The sequence below is a fragment of the Orcinus orca genome, chromosome 19, assembly GCF_937001465.1.
Source record: "Orcinus orca chromosome 19, mOrcOrc1.1, whole genome shotgun sequence".
Classification (NCBI taxonomy): Eukaryota; Metazoa; Chordata; class Mammalia; order Artiodactyla; family Delphinidae; genus Orcinus; species Orcinus orca.
The window spans coordinates 40,043,208-40,065,268 of NC_064577.1; the positions used below are offsets into that span (position 1 = coordinate 40,043,208).

At 44.0% G+C, this 22,061-nt stretch overlaps 1 protein-coding gene and 2 long non-coding RNA genes across 3 annotated transcripts in view; 2 read left to right on the forward strand and 1 right to left on the reverse strand.

Annotated features, from left to right (window-relative positions):
- DHX8 (DEAH-box helicase 8) overlaps nucleotides 1-9,314 on the reverse strand; it is a 29,302-nt gene extending 19,988 nt beyond the window's left edge. The window contains exons 1-9 of the mRNA XM_012539160.3: nucleotides 9,028-9,314; nucleotides 4,578-4,663; nucleotides 4,004-4,076; nucleotides 3,505-3,590; nucleotides 2,710-2,819; nucleotides 1,981-2,322; nucleotides 1,457-1,601; nucleotides 1,160-1,363; nucleotides 379-466 (exon numbers count right to left, since the gene is read on the reverse strand). Coding sequence (XP_012394614.1) covers nucleotides 379-466; nucleotides 1,160-1,363; nucleotides 1,457-1,601; nucleotides 1,981-2,322; nucleotides 2,710-2,819; nucleotides 3,505-3,590; nucleotides 4,004-4,076; nucleotides 4,578-4,663; nucleotides 9,028-9,175 — 1,282 coding nt within the window. The 5' untranslated portion in view covers nucleotides 9,176-9,314. The remainder of the gene's footprint in view (nucleotides 1-378; nucleotides 467-1,159; nucleotides 1,364-1,456; nucleotides 1,602-1,980; nucleotides 2,323-2,709; nucleotides 2,820-3,504; nucleotides 3,591-4,003; nucleotides 4,077-4,577; nucleotides 4,664-9,027) is intronic.
- LOC125962024 (uncharacterized) overlaps nucleotides 1-22,061 on the forward strand; it is a 216,687-nt gene that overhangs the window by 159,266 nt on the left and 35,360 nt on the right. The gene's annotated exons all lie outside the window — the stretch shown is intronic.
- LOC117198866 (uncharacterized) lies at nucleotides 9,540-19,681 on the forward strand. The gene is made up of 3 exons (XR_004480129.2): nucleotides 9,540-9,810; nucleotides 13,769-13,886; nucleotides 14,898-19,681. It is a non-coding gene; the product is annotated as an uncharacterized LOC117198866 (long non-coding RNA).

Here is a 22,061-nt window from a genome sequence, read left to right on the forward strand (position 1 = left end):
CATTTTAAAAAACTGCCTATGGGCTAAGTCAAAAATTATTCCAGGGCAACTCAGAGGTAATCTAGGCAGATCCAGGGTTTACAGAACAATTACTAAAAATGTGAGATCAAATTCACTCCGCAAAATACAATTATGACTTTTATATCCTAAAAACTGATTATAAGCAACAAGTGTAACAATATATACCCATTTATCAGAAAAATGAAGTTTTTTGCTTCCATCGTAAGGAGACCCTTTTCCTTTGAGAGATGAGTGGTGAGACCCAAGGAACAAATGAGTTTAAGCACTGGGTTAAACTACAAATAAACCCTATCCACGGCTCAACTTGCCAACTGTCCTCCCAACCCATCATCCTGCTCCATCTAAGTGGTTGGTTACCTTCTTCATCATCCACTTTAGGGAGAATGCCAGTCTCTTCATCAAAGTCTGGAAACTCTTCTTTGGAAAGGACATTGGCAGCAATCATCTAGCCAAAGGATAAAAGGAAGCATTTGTCACCTGCTAGATCAAAACTCTTCTTTGGTAGGAGAGTTAATACAGAGATTTCATGTAGGAAACCAAGGTTTTTTCCTCTGCTGATCCAGGACTGCAGGGCCTTGAACACGATATATCCCATCCCTAGGGGGGGGCACGACAACATGCCCCCAAAAGCACAGCTCAACGGTCTCATCCCCAGGGTGTTATCTGCTCCCTCCCTTGACTCCACAGCATTCTGCACACCCCTTATTATGTAATATGTAAGCCTTCCCAGTTATTTGTTTCAATCTATCTCCTCCCCTGGAGGAGAGATCCTCAAGGGTAGGAACCATGATAGGTCCTCATAGCCCTAGCATCTGCACAGTGGCCTGGCCAACAGCGTTTTTATGTTTACTGACTAATGATGAAAACAAGAATGAACATTTATATAACACATAACACAGGAAGGCACTAACCTAAGAGCTTCACTTCTACTAACTCATTTAATCCCCACAATGTCACCACTGGCCCTGTTTTACAGATGGGGGCGTGGAGGCACAAAAAGGTAGTGTAACCTGGCTCAGGATCACAAGCTAGCAAGTGGCCTAAAGTCACCCAAGCCATCATGCTCCAGGGTCCGCACTCCTAAACACCGTGCTACCTGCTGAATGACTACGTGGCCGTAAGAGCAAATGGCCCCAACCTGCTTGATCTCCCACTTCTCCGGGTCAGAAATGCGGGTAAGGCGCTTGCGCTCCAGCGAGTCGTCCTCTACTTCAGGGGCACTGACGAGGGAGAGGTGGGTGGGTCTATCCGGATTCCTCATAGAGGTCTCTTCGTTGGTCTCCCCAACAAGATTCCGTCGTCGATTTGGGTTTAGATCTTCTCCAGTCTCTTGATCCACATCCTAAGGCACAAAAACAAGTGACATAGCCTACCTGCCATCCTCTTATGTTTCCCTGGCCATCAGTTGTGGAAACCGGCTGGATATCTCACCTACCTTCATGCTCAAGCTGGTCTTGGTCCCAGTGAAGGACAGCACTTTGACCTTGACCCTCTGGCCTTTGCTCACCACATCAGCCACATTGGCCACACGGCCTTCCCGGCGGAGCTCAGAGATGTGCACCAGGCCTTCCCACCGCTTCCTGAGGGAGAGTCACACACGTCTGGAACATGCCTAAAATACTTTTTCCCCAACCGATTTCCATGCTTGTTGGAAATGAACAAAGGGAAGTGGTCTTAAACTCAAGAGGAAAGTTCCAAGAAGGTGGCCAAACAATAAAATAGGATTATCACCCTCCCAGAGAAAAAGTTGGGGGCCAGGGGGCAACAAATTCTCATCTGTCTCAACCAGCAAAAGGGCAGATCTCCCGAAGGCAGAGGAAGGAATAAATGGCTCTATGACATTTCAAATAAAAAGTCAACTTCTAACAATCTGATACAGTAATTTTTTAGAATGTGAAAATCCCGTGATAAAAGAAATTCTGTCCTTCAGTGGTGTGAAAGCAGAGTACCAGCCATTACCTTAGTCCCTCCAGCTGCACAAAGCATCCAAACTGCATGATGCTGGTAACTTTGCCGTTGTAAACGTCCCCGATGGCGGGCTCTTCTGGGGGAGGGCGGTCCACGTGCTTATCCCGCCATCTGTCCAGATTCCTCTCCCCATACTTGTCTCGGTCTTTCCGGTCTCTGGGGGGACTCTGACTTCTGCTCCTGGACCGATATCTAGACTTCCCCTTATTCCTCTCCCGGGTCCGGGAACGTGATCGAGAGCGGGACCGGTGTCTCCGCTTATGGTCTCTATTGCGGTCTCGGTCTCGCTCGCGGTCTCGCTCTCGGCTCCGCTTCTTCTTCTTTGTCTTGTCCCTAACAAATCAACAAATACCTGTCTGAAAAAGAAACCAGCCCAATTCCATCTTTGCCTTCCCAAGCACCCAGCACAGTGCCATGTACATGGCAGGTACCCACTAAATGCTGAACTGAACCAGAGTTTCAATAACTATGACATCCCTGCAGGCCAATAAAGGAGGCCACAAACATATTCATCCTCTTTCAACCTGGATTTCTATCTTCTGAACACCTCAGCATTTGCTGCATAAACATTCTCGACAGGGAGCAATGAAAATAGATGCAACAGTATGGTACGTGGCCAGTCTAGATTCTGTAAACTTGCCCAAAATTTTGCTTGGCTGGTCCAGAATTCAACTATCACCATATCCTAAACTTCCAAAGGACAGGACACTAGGGACAAACCGGTGCTCAGCATCTCTGTGCTTCTCCTGGCCTGCTGCGCTGGGCATCAAGGCCTCCAGTTCTTTCAGGACATCCACAGCGACTTTCACATCATCCTCATCCAGCATGGTCTACAAGGGCAGAGGCAGCCAAGTTAGGAGAAGAGGGACAAGAAAAGTCACTCAAGAATCTGTACTTCAGGTACATCTACAAATCTAACACCCCCTACATTTCTGACCACTTATGTAAAGAAGCAGAGAGGACAGAGATTTCCAACACAATTTGAGAGAGAGGAAGAAGGTATGAGCAAAGGTTCCTGGAAATCATTTCTACACTTGGCAAATCCCCCTTGTCCTTAATACAAGCCTATGGAAGGCAATTAGATATCACCCCTCCCGTGAAAGCATGAAAATGATGATTATAAACAGAAAAGAGATGTCAAATTTTTTTCTAAAATTAGAAAAATTAAATGTCAGAAAAATTAAATGACATCTAAAATTAGATGTCAAAATCTAATTTCGCACATCAGGCATCTGTTCCAGAACCTTAAGTTGTTTCATACTTGTTCCAGATCCCCAATCACTGCTTTCCATAATTCCCAATCTCATTTCCCTAAAATATGGTTCTCTGAACCCTTTAACACTATTCTATACAACAGTATGTGCTCAGGGAGTGACCACTTTCACTTTGAAAAATATGTTACAGTGTAGACAAACTTAAAATTAATAACTAATGAGACAAAGAAAAGGGGTGAGGAGGGGGGAAAATGCAGTTACAGCAGACACCCTCATCCTCATGCTCTCATGATAACAGTACCCGAACTGAAGGGTTGTCTGGTTGGCAAAGGACTGGAAAGAGTTCCTTCAGCTTTTCTTTTTCAGTTTTGGGTTTAACAACTGGATCTCGTTTCATTAAAGCGCATGAAGGGGTTAAAAAAAAAAAAGATATATTTAATACTCTTAGTGGTTAACAAAAGAACTTCAACATTAGATTTGCATCAAACTAAAAACAGAACATTTTTCTACATATTACTCACATACATTACTATAAACGTAATTCAATTTTCAAAAAAAAAAAAAAAAACACCAATTACAAAACCCTTAACAAACTATCCTGGCATGGCAGTGGGGAGTATGATTCAGCATTCATTTGATTGGTTATGTCTTATCATTTTAATTTTGTCTTAAGTCACTTGAAAATTTTACTAGAACATTTACTTGCTCAGCAGCTTCTGCAAGGGAAATAAATGCAATTTACAGGACGCTTACAATCTAAACTATTCTGGAGATGAAGCTTGGCTAGGAGCTCTACTCACCTTTGCTTGTGGAAGGCTTCGCTGGAGGCCGCATGGTTTGTATGAGACGCAGCAAGTTACTAATAAGAGAATCCTTTGAAAAGAAACAAGAAAAATTGTCAGCTCCTGGATCAGTGCTTAAAAACACTAAGAAAAGGGGTGTCCTTTAGAAAAGGGTGGTTATGCACCTGAATTTAGCTAACTGGGACAAATGAAGCATACAGTGTCAACCTAACATGGCACGAACCTAGTAACATAGCCTCAGAGAAAGCTAATATTTAGGACTCTTTGGGGGGAAGTAATTTAGTTCCCATCAACCACTTTATTTCCCATGGTTTAGAACTACCCCTCAAACCTAGACTCTTGCTTTTCACTTCCTGATTCACAGAACAAGAATGTAAACACCCATAAGGACTTAATAATGGAAATCCTGCCCCATTTTCCTAGAAAGGTGTCACAGGTAATTCGGTTACATTACCACTGCTTAGTGGCATGAAAACATCACACTTAATGGCTTACTTGATTGGCATGTACTATCAAAATTTAAATCCAACAGTGACATTGAAACAAAAGAGGGTTCTCTGCATACACATACCGTGAATTCTGCACCATTTTTGACCAGTGAAGCCTTAAAAGTATCAAAGGTGGTATTTTTCTCAGCAAGACTGATCACAAATTCAGCTGCAAATGAGAAAAGGGATTACAACAAGAAGAATGGAGACTTGAGCAAGAAATCAGTTTCAAGTATGTTAAAAATAAAACCAGGGCTTCCCTGGTGGCGCAGTGGTTGGGGGTCTGCCTGCCGATGCAGGGGACGCGGGTTCGTGCCCCGGTCCGGGAGGATCCCGCGTGCCGCGGAGCGGCTGGGCCTGTGGGCCACAGCCACTGGGCCTGCGTGTTCGGAGCCTGTGCTCCGTTGCGGGAGAGGCCACAGTGGTGGGAGGCCCGCGTACGGCAAAAAATAAATAAATAAACAAATAAATAAAACCAGTTGGGTTATCCAACAGTCATAAAAACCGACGACCACCATTCAGTAAGGGTAAAGAAAGAATTTAGACTACCAAGATTAGCCATGTATAGTCTAGTTAATTTTCATAAGTAAAAACAAGAAATGGCTCATCAGGCCCTTGAGTGTATTTAAGGGAGGAAGACCTCCTTGTCCCAGATCACTGTACTCTCTTCATGAAACTGCTAGATATGTACTCCACCATATAGATTCTAGAGGCAACCACGTCCAAGAGCATGAGCCCATGTGCATGTGTACATGCACGCACACATGGACACATGCACAAATAGGATGCTTTCTACAGTTTCTGAAAGGACACACCTGATCTATATATGAGGGCCAGGCAGCTGCTGGATGGTACAACATCAGAGTCGGTGAAAGACTCACTTGCCCCTCTCCCACAGATTTTGCTCTACAAACCGGCTTCGTTTTGAAATTTCTAATATTAGAACTATTTATTTATTTATTTTATATGCGGTACGCAGGCCTCTCACTGTTCTGGCCTCTCCCGTTGCGAAGCACAGGCTCCGGACGCGCAGGCTCAGCAGCCATGGCTCACGAGCCCAGCCACTCCGCGGCATGTGGGATCTTCCCGGACTGGGGCACGAACCCGTGTCCCCTGCATCGGGGACTGCACCACCAGGAAAGCCCTAGAACTATTTATTAATTACGAGACTTTCAGGAGAAAAGTGCATTATGATAGGCTGAGATAATAAGCCTCACACTGTAAGTTCCACATGAAAATTTTAATGATTTCATTTGGATTTCTTTTCTTTTTTTTTTTTTTTGCCGCACCACTCCGCTTACGGGATCTTAGTTCCCCGACCAGGGATTGAACCCGTATCCTCCGCAGTGAAAGCATGGAGTCCTAACCACTGGACCGCCAGCAAATTCCCTTCATTTGGATGTTAATCCTTAAAAAATAATAATAACATGGAATATCTGGATAGCTAACTTATAAACTAGTAACACCATACCATTTCCATGCTGAAATTTGCCTTTACCTTTTTTATGACATTAAGTGAAAGCCAGATGCCATCAGCTTTTTTTAAGTAACAAGTTAATAACAACATCAGTGGTTAAGACTTTTCAAACATCTACTACATGCCAGGCACTACGCTAAGTGTTTCACATGGGTTATCCCCATGGTTCTCACAACGACCCTCATAGGTAGGTACCATTATTGTTCCTGTTTTACAGATGAGGAGGCTGAGGGTTCGAGACAGTGAATTACCCAATAATAATTGGTGGAGCCAGGACTGGAATCCAGAAATCTGATTTCAGAGCACAAATTCTTTAGAGAAATGTGGAGGGAGAACTAAGTCACATGGTGCTAGTCATACAATGCTCAAAAGAGCCAAGCCTAAAGCAGCCAGCAGCATATTCATACTGCAGCCGTCATTAATGAGGATTTTGTTTTTTAATTTTCAGAATTATATGAGGACATCATTAAATTAACTGAAGTACCAAAAACTGGATCAGTAATTAAAAACAAGCTCATTGTTGAAAACAGGAAAAACAATGAGACTGATTTAAATGATAATACATCAAGGTCAAAATCAAAAGAATCAAGTCAACAAATAAAACACAAAAGAAGTAAATATATACCTTTTTGTTATTAAAACCAACTCTGGCAATTTAGTTTCATCAAAACAATATTGTTTATCACACTTTTCCAATATTAGTATTTTTAATGTTACTGTTTTTGTAATTCTGTGTTTAACAGTGTGATACTGTGATTTATAAGAAGAAATACATATTTGGTCTCCATTCCTGGCACGGAGCTCCTAAAACCCTTGGAATTTCCTAAGTGCAGAGAGTAAGTTATCTTTTTTTTATGTTCCTGAGATAACCTTAGGAAAGCCCCTAGGTAACTAGGATGAGGGCTAGTTGCCAGGGAAACCAATCAGGAGATTAGAGGGCTGGAACTTTCAGCCCCAACCTGATCTCTGGGGAGCGGAGAGGGGCTGGAGATTGAGTTCAGTCATCAATGGCCAATGATTTAATCAACTGTGCCTATACGGTGAGGCCTCTATAAACACCCAAAAGGACAGGGTTTGGACAGCTTCCAGGATGGTGAACAACATGGAGATTCGGCGAGTGTGGGGCACTCAGAGAGCATGAAAGCTCCTCTCTCCTTGCCACATACCTTCTATTTAGCTGTTCCTGAGTTATATCTTTTTATAACAAACCAGTTAGGGACTTCCCTGGTGGTACAGTGGATAAGAATCCGCCTGCCAATGCAGGGGACACAGCTTCGATCCCTGGCCTGGGAAGATCCCACATATTGTGGAGCAACTAAACCCGTGCGCCACAACTACTGAGCCTGCACTCTGAAGCCTGCGAGCCACAACTACTGAGCCCTTGTGCCACAACTACTGAAGCCCGCATGCCTAGAGCCCATGCTCTACAACAAGAGAAGCCACCGCAGTGAGAAGCCCGCGCACCACAACCAAGAGTAGCCCCCGCTCGCCACAACTAGAGAAAGCCCAGGAGCAGCAACAAAAGACCCAACGCAGCCATAAATGAATAAATAAATATAATAAACCAGTTAGTAAAACGTTTCTCTGAGTTCTGTGAGCCACTCCAGTAAATTAATCAAACCCAAGGAGGGGGTTGGTGGAACCTCAGATCTATTGCACCTGACAACTTGGACTTGCAAGTGGCCCTCGAAGGTGGGGGCGAGGCAGTTTTGGTCTCAATAACTTTTTGTTTCCTCTAAAAGAGGCTAAGGCATTAGTACACTGTAGTTCAAAAGAGAGAGAAAGAGAAACAATGTAAGCGCACTGACCGAGGGAATCTACCTTGTTCTCTACTGTATTCCTAAGCCCCTAGCTCAACAAAGGTTTGCTGAATGAAGGAACATATTACCCAGAGAGATAGCAAACTGACGAGAATATCACCTCATTATTATCTAAAAGAGAAGACTGAGGAAAAATGACACAGGATAGGTACATCTTGATCGGAGGCAAGAGAAAAGTGAACTAAAATATACAGGTGCTATATACTAACCCTGTGAAGAACACAGTATCATACCTATTTCACAGATGAGAAACACAGCTTCACAGAAATTACATCTTACCCAAGATCACATATCTAACTTCCCTGACGCCTCTTTGTCATGCATGTGTCCCTTCCCTTCCATCCCTCCAACTGATGACTTCATCTTCATTTAGAAAACAGAACAGTCACATTGGAACTCTCTCCCTCATCTCCCTACCACCAGTCCCTAAATCCATCTGCATCTACAACCATATTCTGTCCTCCTTCCTTTTAAAATGGATGAAGCATCCCTGTACCTGTCAAAAAATCCCTCCACTCATGCTCTCGACCCCATCCATCCCTCTGCTTTCATAAGGACTCCAACTGCCTGTGGCCTTAAGCTGTAGGACCCCAGTCTTTTCCATTTTCTCAGTTTGGGTTCTCCCTGTATACAGTTTGTCCCAAGACGTCTAATGTTTGACAGACACTAGACATTGGTGCTTGAGAGATAGTATAAGCATGAATGGTTAAGAGCACAGTTAAAGCCACAGACTACAAAAGACCTGGATTCAGACCAGGCTAGCTCACATTTGATATGTGATCTTGAGGGGTGTTACTTAATTACTTGGAGCCTTGTTTTCTTAAACTATAAACAGATACTATCTCACAGAGTGGTATGAAAACCAAATAAGATAATGTAAGTAAAACACTGAGCATAATATCTGGCATGTAATGAGAACCCAATAAGTGTCTGCCATGAACATCTTCATCGTGTGCTCTACGTTGTTGTTGTTAACGCTGTTTAATTGTCTGTGGCTGAAAAAAAAACCCAAAGCGATGGCCGCTCCAGGTTTCACCGCCAGCTCTGGGAAATGGTTTCTAACAGCTCGGCCCGGAGAGCTCTCAAGAGGAGGCCACTGCCGCAGGTTGCCTGGGCCAAGTCTCTGACAAAGAGACAGACTCACACGGACCCACACACTCGGTCCATCAATCCCCTTTCTCCTTCCCCTTCCCTCAAGCCCAAACCCAGATGGCGCAGAGACCTCCGCGGACTCACCCAGATCCTTGTCGTTGATCCCCAAGTGATTGTCCAGCTCAGTGCAAACCTTCGACACTAAAGACAGATACTCGAGTTTGGCTAGTTCTTCCGCGGGGCCCAGCTCTGTTCCGGGTACGGCTGCCGCCGTAGCCACGGCCACCGCCATGGCTACGATTTGCCCCGCGCCCCTCACTGCCAGCCTTCGGAGCTACTGTACCCGCCGGGCCCCCTCACTGCCGGCCTTCCGAGTTACTCCCGCCCCGCTCCAGCTTCCTCTTCCGGGTCAGCGCACTTCGATTTTGTTTACGGTAAATTGATATCTCCAGGAGCTTCTCTTGGCGTTATCGGATGGACCATAGAGATCAGACAGGAAGTGCGTAAGGAAGGGACGGCTGAGTGGGTTACTCTGCACACAGGGAGGCGCCCTCTACAGGCCAACGAGGTTCTTGGCCCGCTCTCAGGCTCGGAAACGTTCATTCTCCACGCGCTTCCGCCCTACGTCGGCAGAGGGCGACCGGGGCCTGCGCAAGGGGATCTGGGGAAAGGGGGTCGCGACCTCCCCCCATCGAACTCCCCTCCACCCCAACGAACCGCGCTTTAGAAGCCTTGAAAAAGGTACCCGAATTCAAGTATGGAAAAGGCAAGATTCGCTTTACAGCCGATCCCTATATTCCTGGGGCTTTGCTTCCGCTTGGGTCATGACTATCTCAAGAGATTCTGTAACAAACCAGCAGGCGATGGAGTCTAGTTCTGTCATTAACTCATTTTACAGACGAAGAAACTGATACTTCCACTATCTAGGTGAGTGACCTTGGGCCAATTAATCTCTTGGGGCTTAGTTTTCTCATCTGTAAACTGGGATGATGTTGCTCTAACTAGGTTTAGGTAATGATCAAATGAGATGACTGTACAAGGAGCCTGACTCGTAGTAAACACACTACAAATGGCAGTTGCTATAATCCCAAAGCTGAGACAATGGTCACCGTAAAGTCTGTCAAGCGTAGATCTCCTCAGTCTGAGACCCCAGAGAGCCACCTGGCTCAGCTCTTGTGAAAACCACTTCTCAACCCCAGCTTTTCCGGATGCTCATACCCTCAGTCCTCTCAGAACTTGTTCCCCCAAATATCAGCTGTGCTGTGAACCCAAAGTCGATAAGCTCAGGTCTCCCAGCTTCTGCTTCAGGCCCCCTTTTCCTATGTGACAGACGTGAGGATTTTCCCACACTACACTGCTCTGCGTGATGAATGAGGAAACAGAGGCACCCCCAAGTGAGTGGCTGTCTGATCAAAAGGGATGAAATCAGACCCTTTTGCTTCTGGCTTCAGGCTACATTACACTGCTGCACCTTTGAACTCTGTTCCTCCAACATCTCACCGTGGACTAAAGAATAGCAGAGGGAGAAAACCCCAGAGCAGTAGCTCTCACTGCTTCCAAGAGCTCCATGTTTCCACGTTCCTAAGGAATTAGTACTGTACCCTCTGCATTCTTCCCACTCCCCCTTTCTCTTCCTCCTTTCCCCCATGCATGGGATGGAAAATCCTGCCCTTGATTCAGTGAGCTCAACTTGCCAGCCTGGAGTTACGATACCTGGGGCTTATTCCATTGAATTCTTTTCTTTGTGCTTCTTTGCCTTTCAAAATATATATAAATTAATGCTCTGCTTTCCTCCAATATTTAACTGGATGGGGAAAAAAACGTGGAGTTTGTTTTGTTTTAAAAGCTCTGTGGGAAAAAGCACTATAGAACTATAACATGTAGTATTGGTAGCAGTACTATAAGAACTCTTTGAATTATTTGGGAATTATTGAACACACATCTCAATAGTAAATATTAACAGCAAAACTGACTACATTTTATTTGCATATGCCATTAAGTACACGTTTTCAGAAGTCAAAGTTTTTTTATTCAATACACATATATTCTGTAATACCAAGGGATTTTTTTTTTTTTTGAAGCCAGAGGAAAACAACAAATGCATAGATACTGATAAATTGACAGCCCAAACACAGATGCATGTGGAATGCTCCTCTCTCTCCCCATGAAAGACATTGGACCAAATGCAGTTCAAAAGTGAGTTCATGGCGGGGAGGGATAAATTGGGAGATTGGGATTGACATATACACACTACTATAAAATTGATAACTAATAAGAACCCACTGTATAGCACAGGGAACTCTACTCAATACTTTTTAATGACCTATATGGGAAAAGAATCTAAAAAAGAGCAGATATATGTATATATATAATTGATTCTCTTTGCTGTACACCTGAAACTAACACAACATTGTAAATCAACTCTACTCCAATAAAAAATTTTTTTAAAAAGTGAGTTCATTCTTACAAGGATATATTTAGAGCACAGGAAATATAGCCAATATTTTATAATAACTATAAATGGAGTATAACCACTAAAAATTGTGAATCACTATGTTGTACACCTGAAACATATAATAATGTACATCAGCTATACCTCAATAAAAAATAAAATTAAAATAAGTTTTTAAAGTGAATTCATTCTGGGAATTCCCTGGTGGTCCAGTGGTTAGGACTCAGCACTTTCACTGCCGAGAGCCTGGGTTCAATCCCTGGTCGGAGAACAAGGATCCCACAAGTGGAGCGGCACAGCCAAAAAAAAAAAAAAAAAAAAAAAAAGTGAATTCATTCTCATTGTCCTTTGGATATGTTTTTAAATATTAAACCAGATGTAATTAATTGCCTGTTATTATTATATTGCTTTCCTTGGACAGCCTCCATGTGGCCCCTTTAATACAGCTGTTGATAGTTCCCATTAAATAATCTACCTTCACAAAACAATATTTAAAATATCGAGGGACTTCCCTGGTGGTCCAGTGGTTAAGACTCCAAGCTTCCAATGCAGGGGGTACAGGTTCCATCCCTGGTCGGGGAACTAAGATCCCACATGCCATGTGGTGTGGCCAAAATAAATAAATAAATAAAATAAAAGACTGAAACAAATAGCTTATGCTTAATCACTACCACCACCCATGATGGATAAGAAATAATTTCCCACTGCCCTCCTGTAATAACAAGGGCTTTGCTTTTATGCCTGTTCCTAGATTGATATATGTGTTCAACCCTACCCACAATTCCCACATTATTTCTGTTTTGTCCCAGAGACTGGTCCCAGCTTCTGGCATTGGGGTAAGAATTTGGGGCTTGGGGGAAAGTAGGAAGCAGAGAAGAAAGTCTTGAACCTCTTGGCAGCCCTAGATTGGATGGATGGAAAGCAGAAATAATCTACGTGTGTGTAGCTGAAAGATGGCATCCTCAGGGAAGTTGGTGAGAAAAACCACAGGCCTTCCTGTCACCAAAACAAAATGGTAGGCCTTCCCTGGTGGCACAGTGGTTAAGAATCTGCCTGTCAATGCAGGGGACACGGGTTTGATACCTGGTCCAGGAAGATCCCACATGCCTCAGAGCAGCTAAGCCTGTGCGTCGCAATGGCTGAACCTGCGCTCCAGAGCCCGCGAGCCACAACTACTGAGCCCGCGTGCCACAACTGCTGAAGCCCGTGTGCCTAGAGCCTGTGCTCCGCAACAAGAGAAGCCACCGCAATGAGAAGCCCGCGCACCGCAATGAAAAGTAGCTCCCACTCGCCCCAACTAGAGAAAGCCCACACGCAGCAACGAAGACCCAAAACAGCCAAAAATTGAAAAATTAATAAATTTGTTTAAAAAAAAGAGAGAGAGAAGCCACTGCAATGAGAAGCCCGCGCACCACAACGAAGAGTAGCCCCACTCGCCACAACTAGAGAAAGCCTGCGCGCAGCAACGAAGACCCAATGCAGCCAAAAATTAATTAATTATTAATTTAATTTAATTAATTTTTAAAAATGGTGTTGCTGCAGCCAAGAGAGCCCTGACTTTTTCTGCTGGGACCTCAGGGGAAACAGCTCTGCTCTGGTAGGCAAAATCAGAATGATTTGCTTCTAAGCCTGTGACTGCCACTCAACTGTTATTTTTATTAGTGCAGGGAGAATTCAGAAAGAAATGGCACCGACTTCACTGCTCCACTGGGGCCCTGACCCAACCGGAGACTCTGGGAACCAGCCGAAAGTCATTGGTAGGAACGGCCTGAGCCCTTTCATCCGAGGCTCTCGCTGAGAGGGACAGGACCCCAGAGAGAGTGAAGTAGTGAAACACCCCTCATTTTTTACTCTTTTCCCCCAAATTCTTCTCCAAATTTGAATCAATTCATCAAACCTGTATTGAACATCTACTTCGTGCACAGGCACTGTGGTAGGTTGTAGAAAGGATCATTAGGGGTCAGAAAGGCAGTAGAAAACCATCAAGGAAGAACTAGAATATTCTTAATACCATATGCGTGGCTGGGGGCAGAGCTGTGTTTATTAGTCTGGTCTGTCTGCTGCCTAAACATAAGGGCAGGTGATTGGAAGACAAAAAACAAAGCACGCTTGCTTCTGGTCCTCTGAGGTCAGCTCAGGGGAGGGAAGGGGGCAGATGGGGCCAGGGCCATCTCAGAGGGCCGTTCCTCCTGTTGCAATCCTCTATTTGTCTGCCTTATCTTACGATGCTCAAGCACAGCCTCAGTTTCGCCCCAAATGTCCCTGACCTAAAATTTCCCCTCCTCTTAGGCCATCAACCTGCCATCATTAACAAAGGATGCTTTGAGCTCTAAATTCTCCAAAGTTTTATATTATTAGGCAAAAAAATTCCTTCTTAACAGACTTTTCCTTTTTTGTCACAGTTAAGTTTCCTCTTTTCTCTCTCACTTTCAGGGCTGTCTTTAAAATGTCAGGGGAAGAAAAAAAGTCAGACACCCAGACACCCTTAGGATGTGAACTTGTTAAGAGAATTTATTCCCCCATCTCTACCTCCTCATCGTCTGTGGAAAAGGTAAGAAATTTTCACATATTTATTTATTAGTTAATCGTCTTTAAGTGACCCTGCTTTGGGATGTAGTGGATATTTCATAGACTTCATTTAGGTTGGTTTTCTTTAAAAAGAAATTTTGGGGGGATTTCCCTGGTGGCACAGTGGCTAAGACTCCACGCTACCAATTCAGGGGGCCTGGGTTCGGTCCCTGGTCAGGGAACTAGATCCCACATGCATGCCACAACTAAGGAACCTGCCTGCTACAACTAAGACCTGGCACAACCAAATAAATAAATAATTTTTTTCCAAAAAAAAAGAGAAGAGAGGGAAAAAAAAAAAAAAGGCAAGGAAGCCAATTAGGAGATCAGCATATGGCAGGATTTAAAACTTTAAAAAAAAGAAAAGGAAAGAAAAAATTTAAGTCAAATTACAAGTCTAGGTGACAATGTGACAAGTTACACTGAGCTTTTTTTTTCTCTAGTGATACTTAGCCCCGACCTCTGGGAGCAGGGTATTTTTGTAGCCTCTGGTTTCTGCTTGAGGTCGTTCTTTAGTAACTTGAGGCTTTCCTCAGGAGAGATGTAAAAAACAAGGCAAACCGAGAAGTATGTTGATAGGAAAAGAGCAGAGAAAAGAGGAGCTGGTGTTCTGTTTGCAGGTCAGGCATGTAAACAGCTGCCCAGTTAGCTCCGGACCAAAGGTCTGTGTTAATCTGCACACTTGCCACTAACTCCAAAGACACTGCTCCTTTGGAAACTCCATTTCTTCCCCCAAGAAAAGAAGGATGACTTCCCAGCATGCCCTCCATCCCAAATCTGAGAGTGCCCGGCAGAGCAAGCCATGAGGGACTTCTCCCTGGGCTCTCCAGGCCCTGAGCCTCAAAGGAGCTTTGGTGGTAGCAATAGCTGCTGCCCTGGTGCCGAAATAGCTGCCTCTCTGTCCTGGGATTATAGTCATTATGGTGATTGATGCCTCCAGAGTGAAAATTAACAATCTGGTGAGGTAACTAAAAATGAATGCATCTCTTCCTAGGGTTCACTACACCCAGCTGAGCCACCAAATAAAACCAGCATATGGGGCAATTAGGAAGCCGGCTCCTGCTTTCAAGGCCAAGAAGAAAGAGACCAAGTTCAGGGCCCCAGCTTCCCTGCCTGCTTCAGTAATGATCACAAATCCTAATAAGCATCCGCTTTGCCTCTCAGTAGTGCCCCTGGTCTGTCCTCCATAAACACCAACCTGTGGTTTCACCTTTCAAAAAAATCATTTGTTCCACACAACAACATCTTACCCTCTTTTGCTGCAAATTTGCTGAGGGAGAGGAAGGAGGGATGTGCGGATAAACCTTTATCACATAGGTTTGTGTGGGGCAAAGATATTCTTTCTTCTTAGTCATATATTTGCTTTTTTTTTTTTTTTTTTTGGCCGCGCTGCTCAGGTTGCGGGATCTTGTTTCCCAGACCAAGGATCGAACCCGTGCCCCCTGCATTGGTAGCGTGGAGTCTTAGCCACTGTGCCACCAGGGAAGTCCCCCCATTGGAAGCGCAGAGTCCTAACCACTGGGCAGCCAGGGAATCCCTGCATATATTTGTTTTTACATGACCCAGAAAGACTCTGATCTTCCCTAACTCTCAAATAGTGGTGTGAGTAGAACTTACCTGAAAATTTTTGCAAGACATGGAGATCCCATAATGATTGATCAACCTCCCTACTGATCACATGCAGAAATCCCCATCCTGTTTTATCCCCATGGACTTGGACCTGATGGGACTTCACGTTTGACAAGGATTGATTGGGGTCATGCTGTCAGCTACTTGCATATTTGTATTTAAATGAAGTTTCAATCACTTGTACTTCTCATGAAGTTTTTTTTTTTTTTTTTGTGGTACGCGCGCCTCTCACTGTTGTGGCCTCTCCCGTTGCGGAGCACAGGCTCCGGATGCGCAGGCTCAGCGGCCATGGCTCACGGGCCCAGCCGCTCCGCGGCATGTGGGATCTTCCCGGACCGGGGCACGAACCCGTGTCCCCTGCATCGGCAGGCAGACTCTCAACCACTGCGCCACCAGGGAAGCCCCTCATGAAGTTTTAGAGTTAGAAGGGATTTAAGAGATAATGTAATCAAATCAATTCATTAGATGCCATCGTTATTTGAAATGGTTCTACTCCCCGACCTCAATATCTGAAATTCCTCTCTCTAACCCAATGTACGACTACTGAGCCCTCATGCCACAACTACTGAAACCTCCACGCCTAGAGTCCGTGCTCCACAAGAGAAGCTGCCGCAATGAGAAGCCCGCGCACAGCAATGAAGAGTAGCCCCCGCTCGCCGCAACTAGAGAAAGCCCGCACACAGCAATGAAGACACAACACAGCCAAAAATAAATTAATTTTTTTTTAAAAAGGAAATCTTTTCTCTATCTGCTTTCACTCAACCTACTCTCCTTATCTGTTTCCTGATACAACCAGAGCTCTGCGAAAAGTAAACTATACTCAAATCTCTCTGTTCCCCCTCCTCCCACCTGCCCCCTTGTCCAACTTATCCCCTCAACCCCTGACCATTTGCTTCCACCCTCATGATGTTATTCATTTATGTATTCATTCATTCAACAGACATGTATTGAGAGCCCACTCTGTGCCAGTCGTTGTTGAAACTCCCGTCTCAGAGAGGTTACCAGTTACCTCCTAATCCAGTGATTCTCAAATTTTGCTGCATGTTGGAATCATCTGGGATCTTTTTAAAATACTGATGTCTGGGTTTCACTCCACGATATTCTGAGTTCACTGGTCTGGGTGTGACCTGGGCATCAGGATTTTTTAATGCTTCTGGGTGATTCTAATGTGTAGCAAAGTTTGGGAACCACTTCCCTAATCCCCTAATGCAAGTTTTCTCAACCTCAGCACTACTGACCTTTTGGGCAGAGATCATTCTTTGCTGGTGGTGGGGTTTTCCTATGCACTATAGCTGATTTAGCAGCGTCCCTGGCCTCTACGTACTAGATGCCAATTGTATCCTCTGCCCCCCGTCGTGACAACCAAAAATGTCTCCAGAGATTGCCAAATGTCCCCTGAGGGGCAAAAACAACTCTGGTTGAAGGGCCACTGCCCTAAAGTCTTCAATTATCATACTCCTTGACATGTGGATAGCATCGTGAAACCCCTCCTTCAGGAGACTATCCTTAATTTGGCTTTCACCACAGTGCACTCTCTGATTCATTATCCAAGGATATAGTGATATTTAAAGCATGTTGTAGGGTGGATATAGGAGTTGCTCACGTGTCTTTTGCTCACCTCTTATTGGCTACGTATCTACAAGGCAGATGAGTAATGTAACCTTTATGGTGGGCAGCCACATGTCTAGCTAAGTCTGGGACTCTGGTCCTATAGTTTGTTTGTTTGTTTTTTGGCCGCACCGCGCAGCTTGCGGGATCTTAGTTCCCGGACCAGGGATTGAACCCGGCCATGGCAGTGAAAGCACTAATCAGTAGGCAACTCTCCCAATTCTGTTCCTATAGTACTTTCAGGTCCTGTCTTTTTCCCATTTTTCCCCCTTCCCTGCTGGAAGTACAGATGTGATAGTGTTGAGTCATATTGGACCATATGAACAAGGTCATGACCCTAGGGTTCATAGAGCAAAAGGGTAGAAGAATCCTAAGTCTCTGACCTCCCACAGACACCACTCCAGCCCTAGACTCCTCACTCCCAAATTCGTTTTTTGGTTTTTTTTTTAATATTTATTTATTTATTTGGTTGCTCCAGGTCTTAGTTGTGGCTCGCCGGCTCCTTAGTTGCGGCATGCATGTGGGATCTAGTTCCCTGACCAGGGATCGAACCCGGGCCCTGTGCATTGGGAGGGTAGAGTCTTATCCACTGCGCCACCAGGGAGGTCCCACTCCTGAATTATTACGTGAGAAAGAAATACACTTCTGTCTGGTTTAAGCTACCATATTTGGGTGTTGCTGTTATATCAGTGGAACCCACGTCCTAATGAATACAGATCCAATCAAGTTCAACTATCACTTCTGGCAACTCTCAGATCTCTATCTCCAGCCCCTGCAACTCTCAAACTCAACTCCCCTATTTCGGTTACCTATTGGAAGCTCCAGCTGGATAACCAAGTAGGATCCTAAGCTCAGGGTATTTAAAACCAAAAGCATCCTTCTTTTGGTTTCCCCAAACTAACACTGCCATCTTCCCTAATGTTGCTTAAAAGGCATCCTGTTCTCCAGGTCATCCAGGCTCCAGATCTGCGACGCTTGCCTTCCTTATGAGCCTTCTATCCAATTAACAGCTCCCCAACAACCTTAGCTCCCCCTGCACGTCTACATGTCCCCTATGCTTCCACCAGACCAAACCACTTGCTAGCCCCCCCTCCTTCATACGCCGTCTACTTCCAGAACTATTGCAGATTCTATACCTAACCTCTACTGAAAGTCCCTACCCAGCATGCCCTTCGCCTCAAAGGCATGCCTGAGTCATCCCACAGAAGTCCATCCCAAAGCCTTGCACGTGGTAGGCATGAAAATGTTTTTCAAGTTGAAGAGATCAAGTGGTTTGCCCAAAGCCACATGGCTAGATGTTCTGCTGTATGATGGAGACTGCGCATTCAAATGATAAACTAGATTTCCTGCTTAGTTTTTAAATTGGGCTGACAATGTCATGAGGACATGGACTTCTTAGGAAAAGGTAGTGATTTGAGAAATTCTAAACTATAATTTAAATAAGTGTTCTGCTATTCTGAGCTTTTGGCATACCATGTAGTATAATTATATCATGTGTCTGTGTAATACTAGATAAAATATAAGCATTTTATATAGTTTCATGGATGAAATGTGAATCTTCATCCAAACATGCTCTTGCCTGCCTGATTCTTTATAGACCAAGAAGCCTTTAGAATACTGAGATATTTTTCAAATTGAGCTTGCTCAAATCAGATTAAAAATCACTGAGGGATCCTCTCAGCAAATTTTAAACAAATCAGAGGGTGCTGTGGTCAATATTTGAGCCATGTGACCTGCTCTTACAATGAATGTCTATAGCCAAACTTTTTATGTGCCTATGATTTTTTAAAGATTTTTTTTTTGAGCCGTATGTAAAAGAGAATCATTATGCTTTGAGTACCTACATAGGCACATGGCTAGATACTTTAATCATCATCATCACAACCGCAGGAGGTAGGTAGGAACTGCAAGAAACAGGGAAGTGGGGAGACAGGCAGCAAGGCAATTTGGCCAGGTCTCAAATGATGGGGCCTCTAATTTCTGCTGCTTTTCAGAAGAAAATTTGAGCAGGGGTGGTTTAAGCCTTGAACTATACCCTTCAATTCTTTCCAAGAACCATATTGCCCCCATTTGCCTCACCTAGTCATTCACAGCTACCTGTAAATTTCAACTGGGTTTGTGATCAAAAAGCCGTCTGATGCTCAAGTTATTATCATCCCAGCTCAAAGGAGACCTTTCTTCCTCCACGGCACATGGGAACATGATCTTTGGGCATCATTCAGCTTTGGGTATAAATATAAAAGACAGACATTAATTGCACACACTCTTGTATGTTAAAAGTTGTATATATAATGATATATATTATTAATGTATTTGTTTAATATAGTTTTGAATTTTTGACTTATTTTAAAAAGCTATTCATTTAATTTTCTACATTTTACCTTTCCCTTTATTAGCTTTAACCTGGTTTATGTAAAACAGAAAAATTTCACGTTCAATTATGTTCTTTTATGCCTACACTAGTGTTTTTTGTCTTTTTGTCAGTTCTGTAATAATACTCTTTAGATTGGTTTGCATCTTTTATTATTCACACAGTTTCATTTACCGTTTTTTAAAATAAATTTATTTATTTATTTTTGGCTGCATTGGATCTTCGTTGCTGTATGCGGGCTTTCTCTAGTTGTGGCAAGTGGGGGCTACTCTTCGTTGTGGTACGCGGGCTTCTCATTGCGGTGGCTTCTCTTGTTGCAAAGCACAGGTCCTAGAGCACGTGGGCTTCAGTAGTTGTGGCTCAGGGGCTTAGTTGCTCTGCAGCATGTGGGATCTTCCTGGACCAGGGCTCGAACCTGTGTCCCCTGTGTTGGCAGGCGGATTCTTAACCACTGCACCACCAGGGAAGTCCCTCATTTACCATTTTTAAAGGTATTGTTTAATTAGATACTGAATTCCAGAATTTAGGTCTTGCCTAGGAAATAAATTTAAGTTTAAAAGTCTCTCCTTTACATATTTTGATACGTGAAAGTAAATATTGCATGCCACCAGATTTCTTTGTATTAATAAATTAAAGGTTTTCTGATTTATCTCATTATTTTTCAGCCCCTGCTGCTAGCTAAATCTAAGGGCAATGTGAAGGTGTCAAAATGTGGGAGCTGTATACCTCATTGTGGCATTGGACGATATTATTAGTCTCATTTACATATTAGAAAACTGAGGCTCAGAGAGATGAAGTACCTGTATAAATAGGTTAGCTATCAGGCTCACAGTGAATTTCCTAATCTCTGGGAATGGTTTTGTCTCTGTTACATGACCCTTCCTGCCCCTCCCCTTGTCAAAGTTGACTGGTCTAGGACCTGACACATGACCCAAGCCAGGCCAATCAGATTTCTTCTCCAGAATTTTTGACACTGGAATTGAAGGAAGAGACCAGGCCTACTCTAATGGTAAAGTTATGATCCATAAGACACAAGAGCTACCAGAAGCCATGATCCCCTCTCTGGGGAAAACACTGAGCTAAAAGAATAAAGCCAACATGTAGGGCGAAAAAAAAAAATCCAGAGAGAAAAGAGTGTCCTGGAGTCATTTAAGTCCCTGACTTCAGTTATCCCTGATTCTTGACGTCTTAGGATCCTTCCACTAGATTCCCTTTTTGCCTAAGCTGGGTCAAGCCATCTATACAATTAGTAACTGGCAGAGCAGAAGCCAGGATTGGAGGGCCTGACTCCTGAGCCCATGCTCTTTTTGCTACAGATCAAGTTCACCTGATCACTCAGATCTTGTCTCTGACAATGTGGGAAGGGACAGCACAGCACAAAGGCACAGGAGCCCAACTCTTCAACTTTACATGATTCACACGCATATTCAAACTCCATCTCCCACAGGGTGTGGGAAGCTGGTGTTCCCACTGATGTAGATTTCAAGATGACACATGTGCCTAAGGGCACGGGTTCGGAAGGAAATGCTACACTCCCAGCTATGCGTCTACACTGGACTATGGTGAATAATCAGCCCCTTGAAGCCACACCCAGGCAAACTCCCAAGACTTGGAAGGATAGGAGGGGAAAACAGAGGAAGTAGAAAATCTGAAATAAAGGTAAAGGTAAAAGGCCTCTACATGGTTACATGGTTTGCTGCTTCCAAAGTATTTTCCCACACGTTATCTTGTTTTGAGTCCAACAGTAACCCTGGAGGAATAGAGAGCAGGTGCAGTATTACCTACATTTTAGAGAGGAAAACTGAAAAAAGACACCTACCACGGTGCCAGGGGCATAGTAGGTGCTCAATAAATTCATTCATTGATTCCATGTGCTACTGATGCTCAGTGAACATTTGAGGAATGAACACATGTGGTTCAGAGGCATGAAGTGACTCTTCCCGGGCAGAGGAATCACTTAAACTTGGGTTGTCTTGCTCGGCACTACACTACACGAAGCTACATCTGCAACTGTGAACATTTCTAACCCCATCATGAACTCATGTATTGCAAGTTCGGAGACCTTAGATCCCCACTGCATGAGAGAGGCACTTCTCAGGCCTGCCAGCCCTGAAGAAAGTTCTTAAGGCAGTGTTTACTGGCCCTAGAAACAATTAGATCTTGCATTGAAAGGTTTTGCTACTCAAGCAATCTGTTTCAGAAATCTATGCCTTGAGCACACACACAAAAAAAAATTGCTCAAGAAAAAAAAAAAAATACCGCAGGAGCTAGCGAATGATTTATGGACCATACACACAGCCCCAATCCCTTTTTGCTACTTTCAATGGCATGTGAAGCTAATTCAAGGAGGCAGGAGGACATTCCATTGCCTAAGTCGTGTGGAGGTGAAAATCCTGCCCTTCTGTTAGTAGACAATCCTAGCAGCAGAAAACAGGATTTCTCCTGCTGAGCACATGAAAGATGATTGAGGCCTGTCATTGCTTTATTCCCTGTCACCAGAAGACTATCAGTTCAGAAATCACATGCAGAAATTAGATCAAAATGTAAATT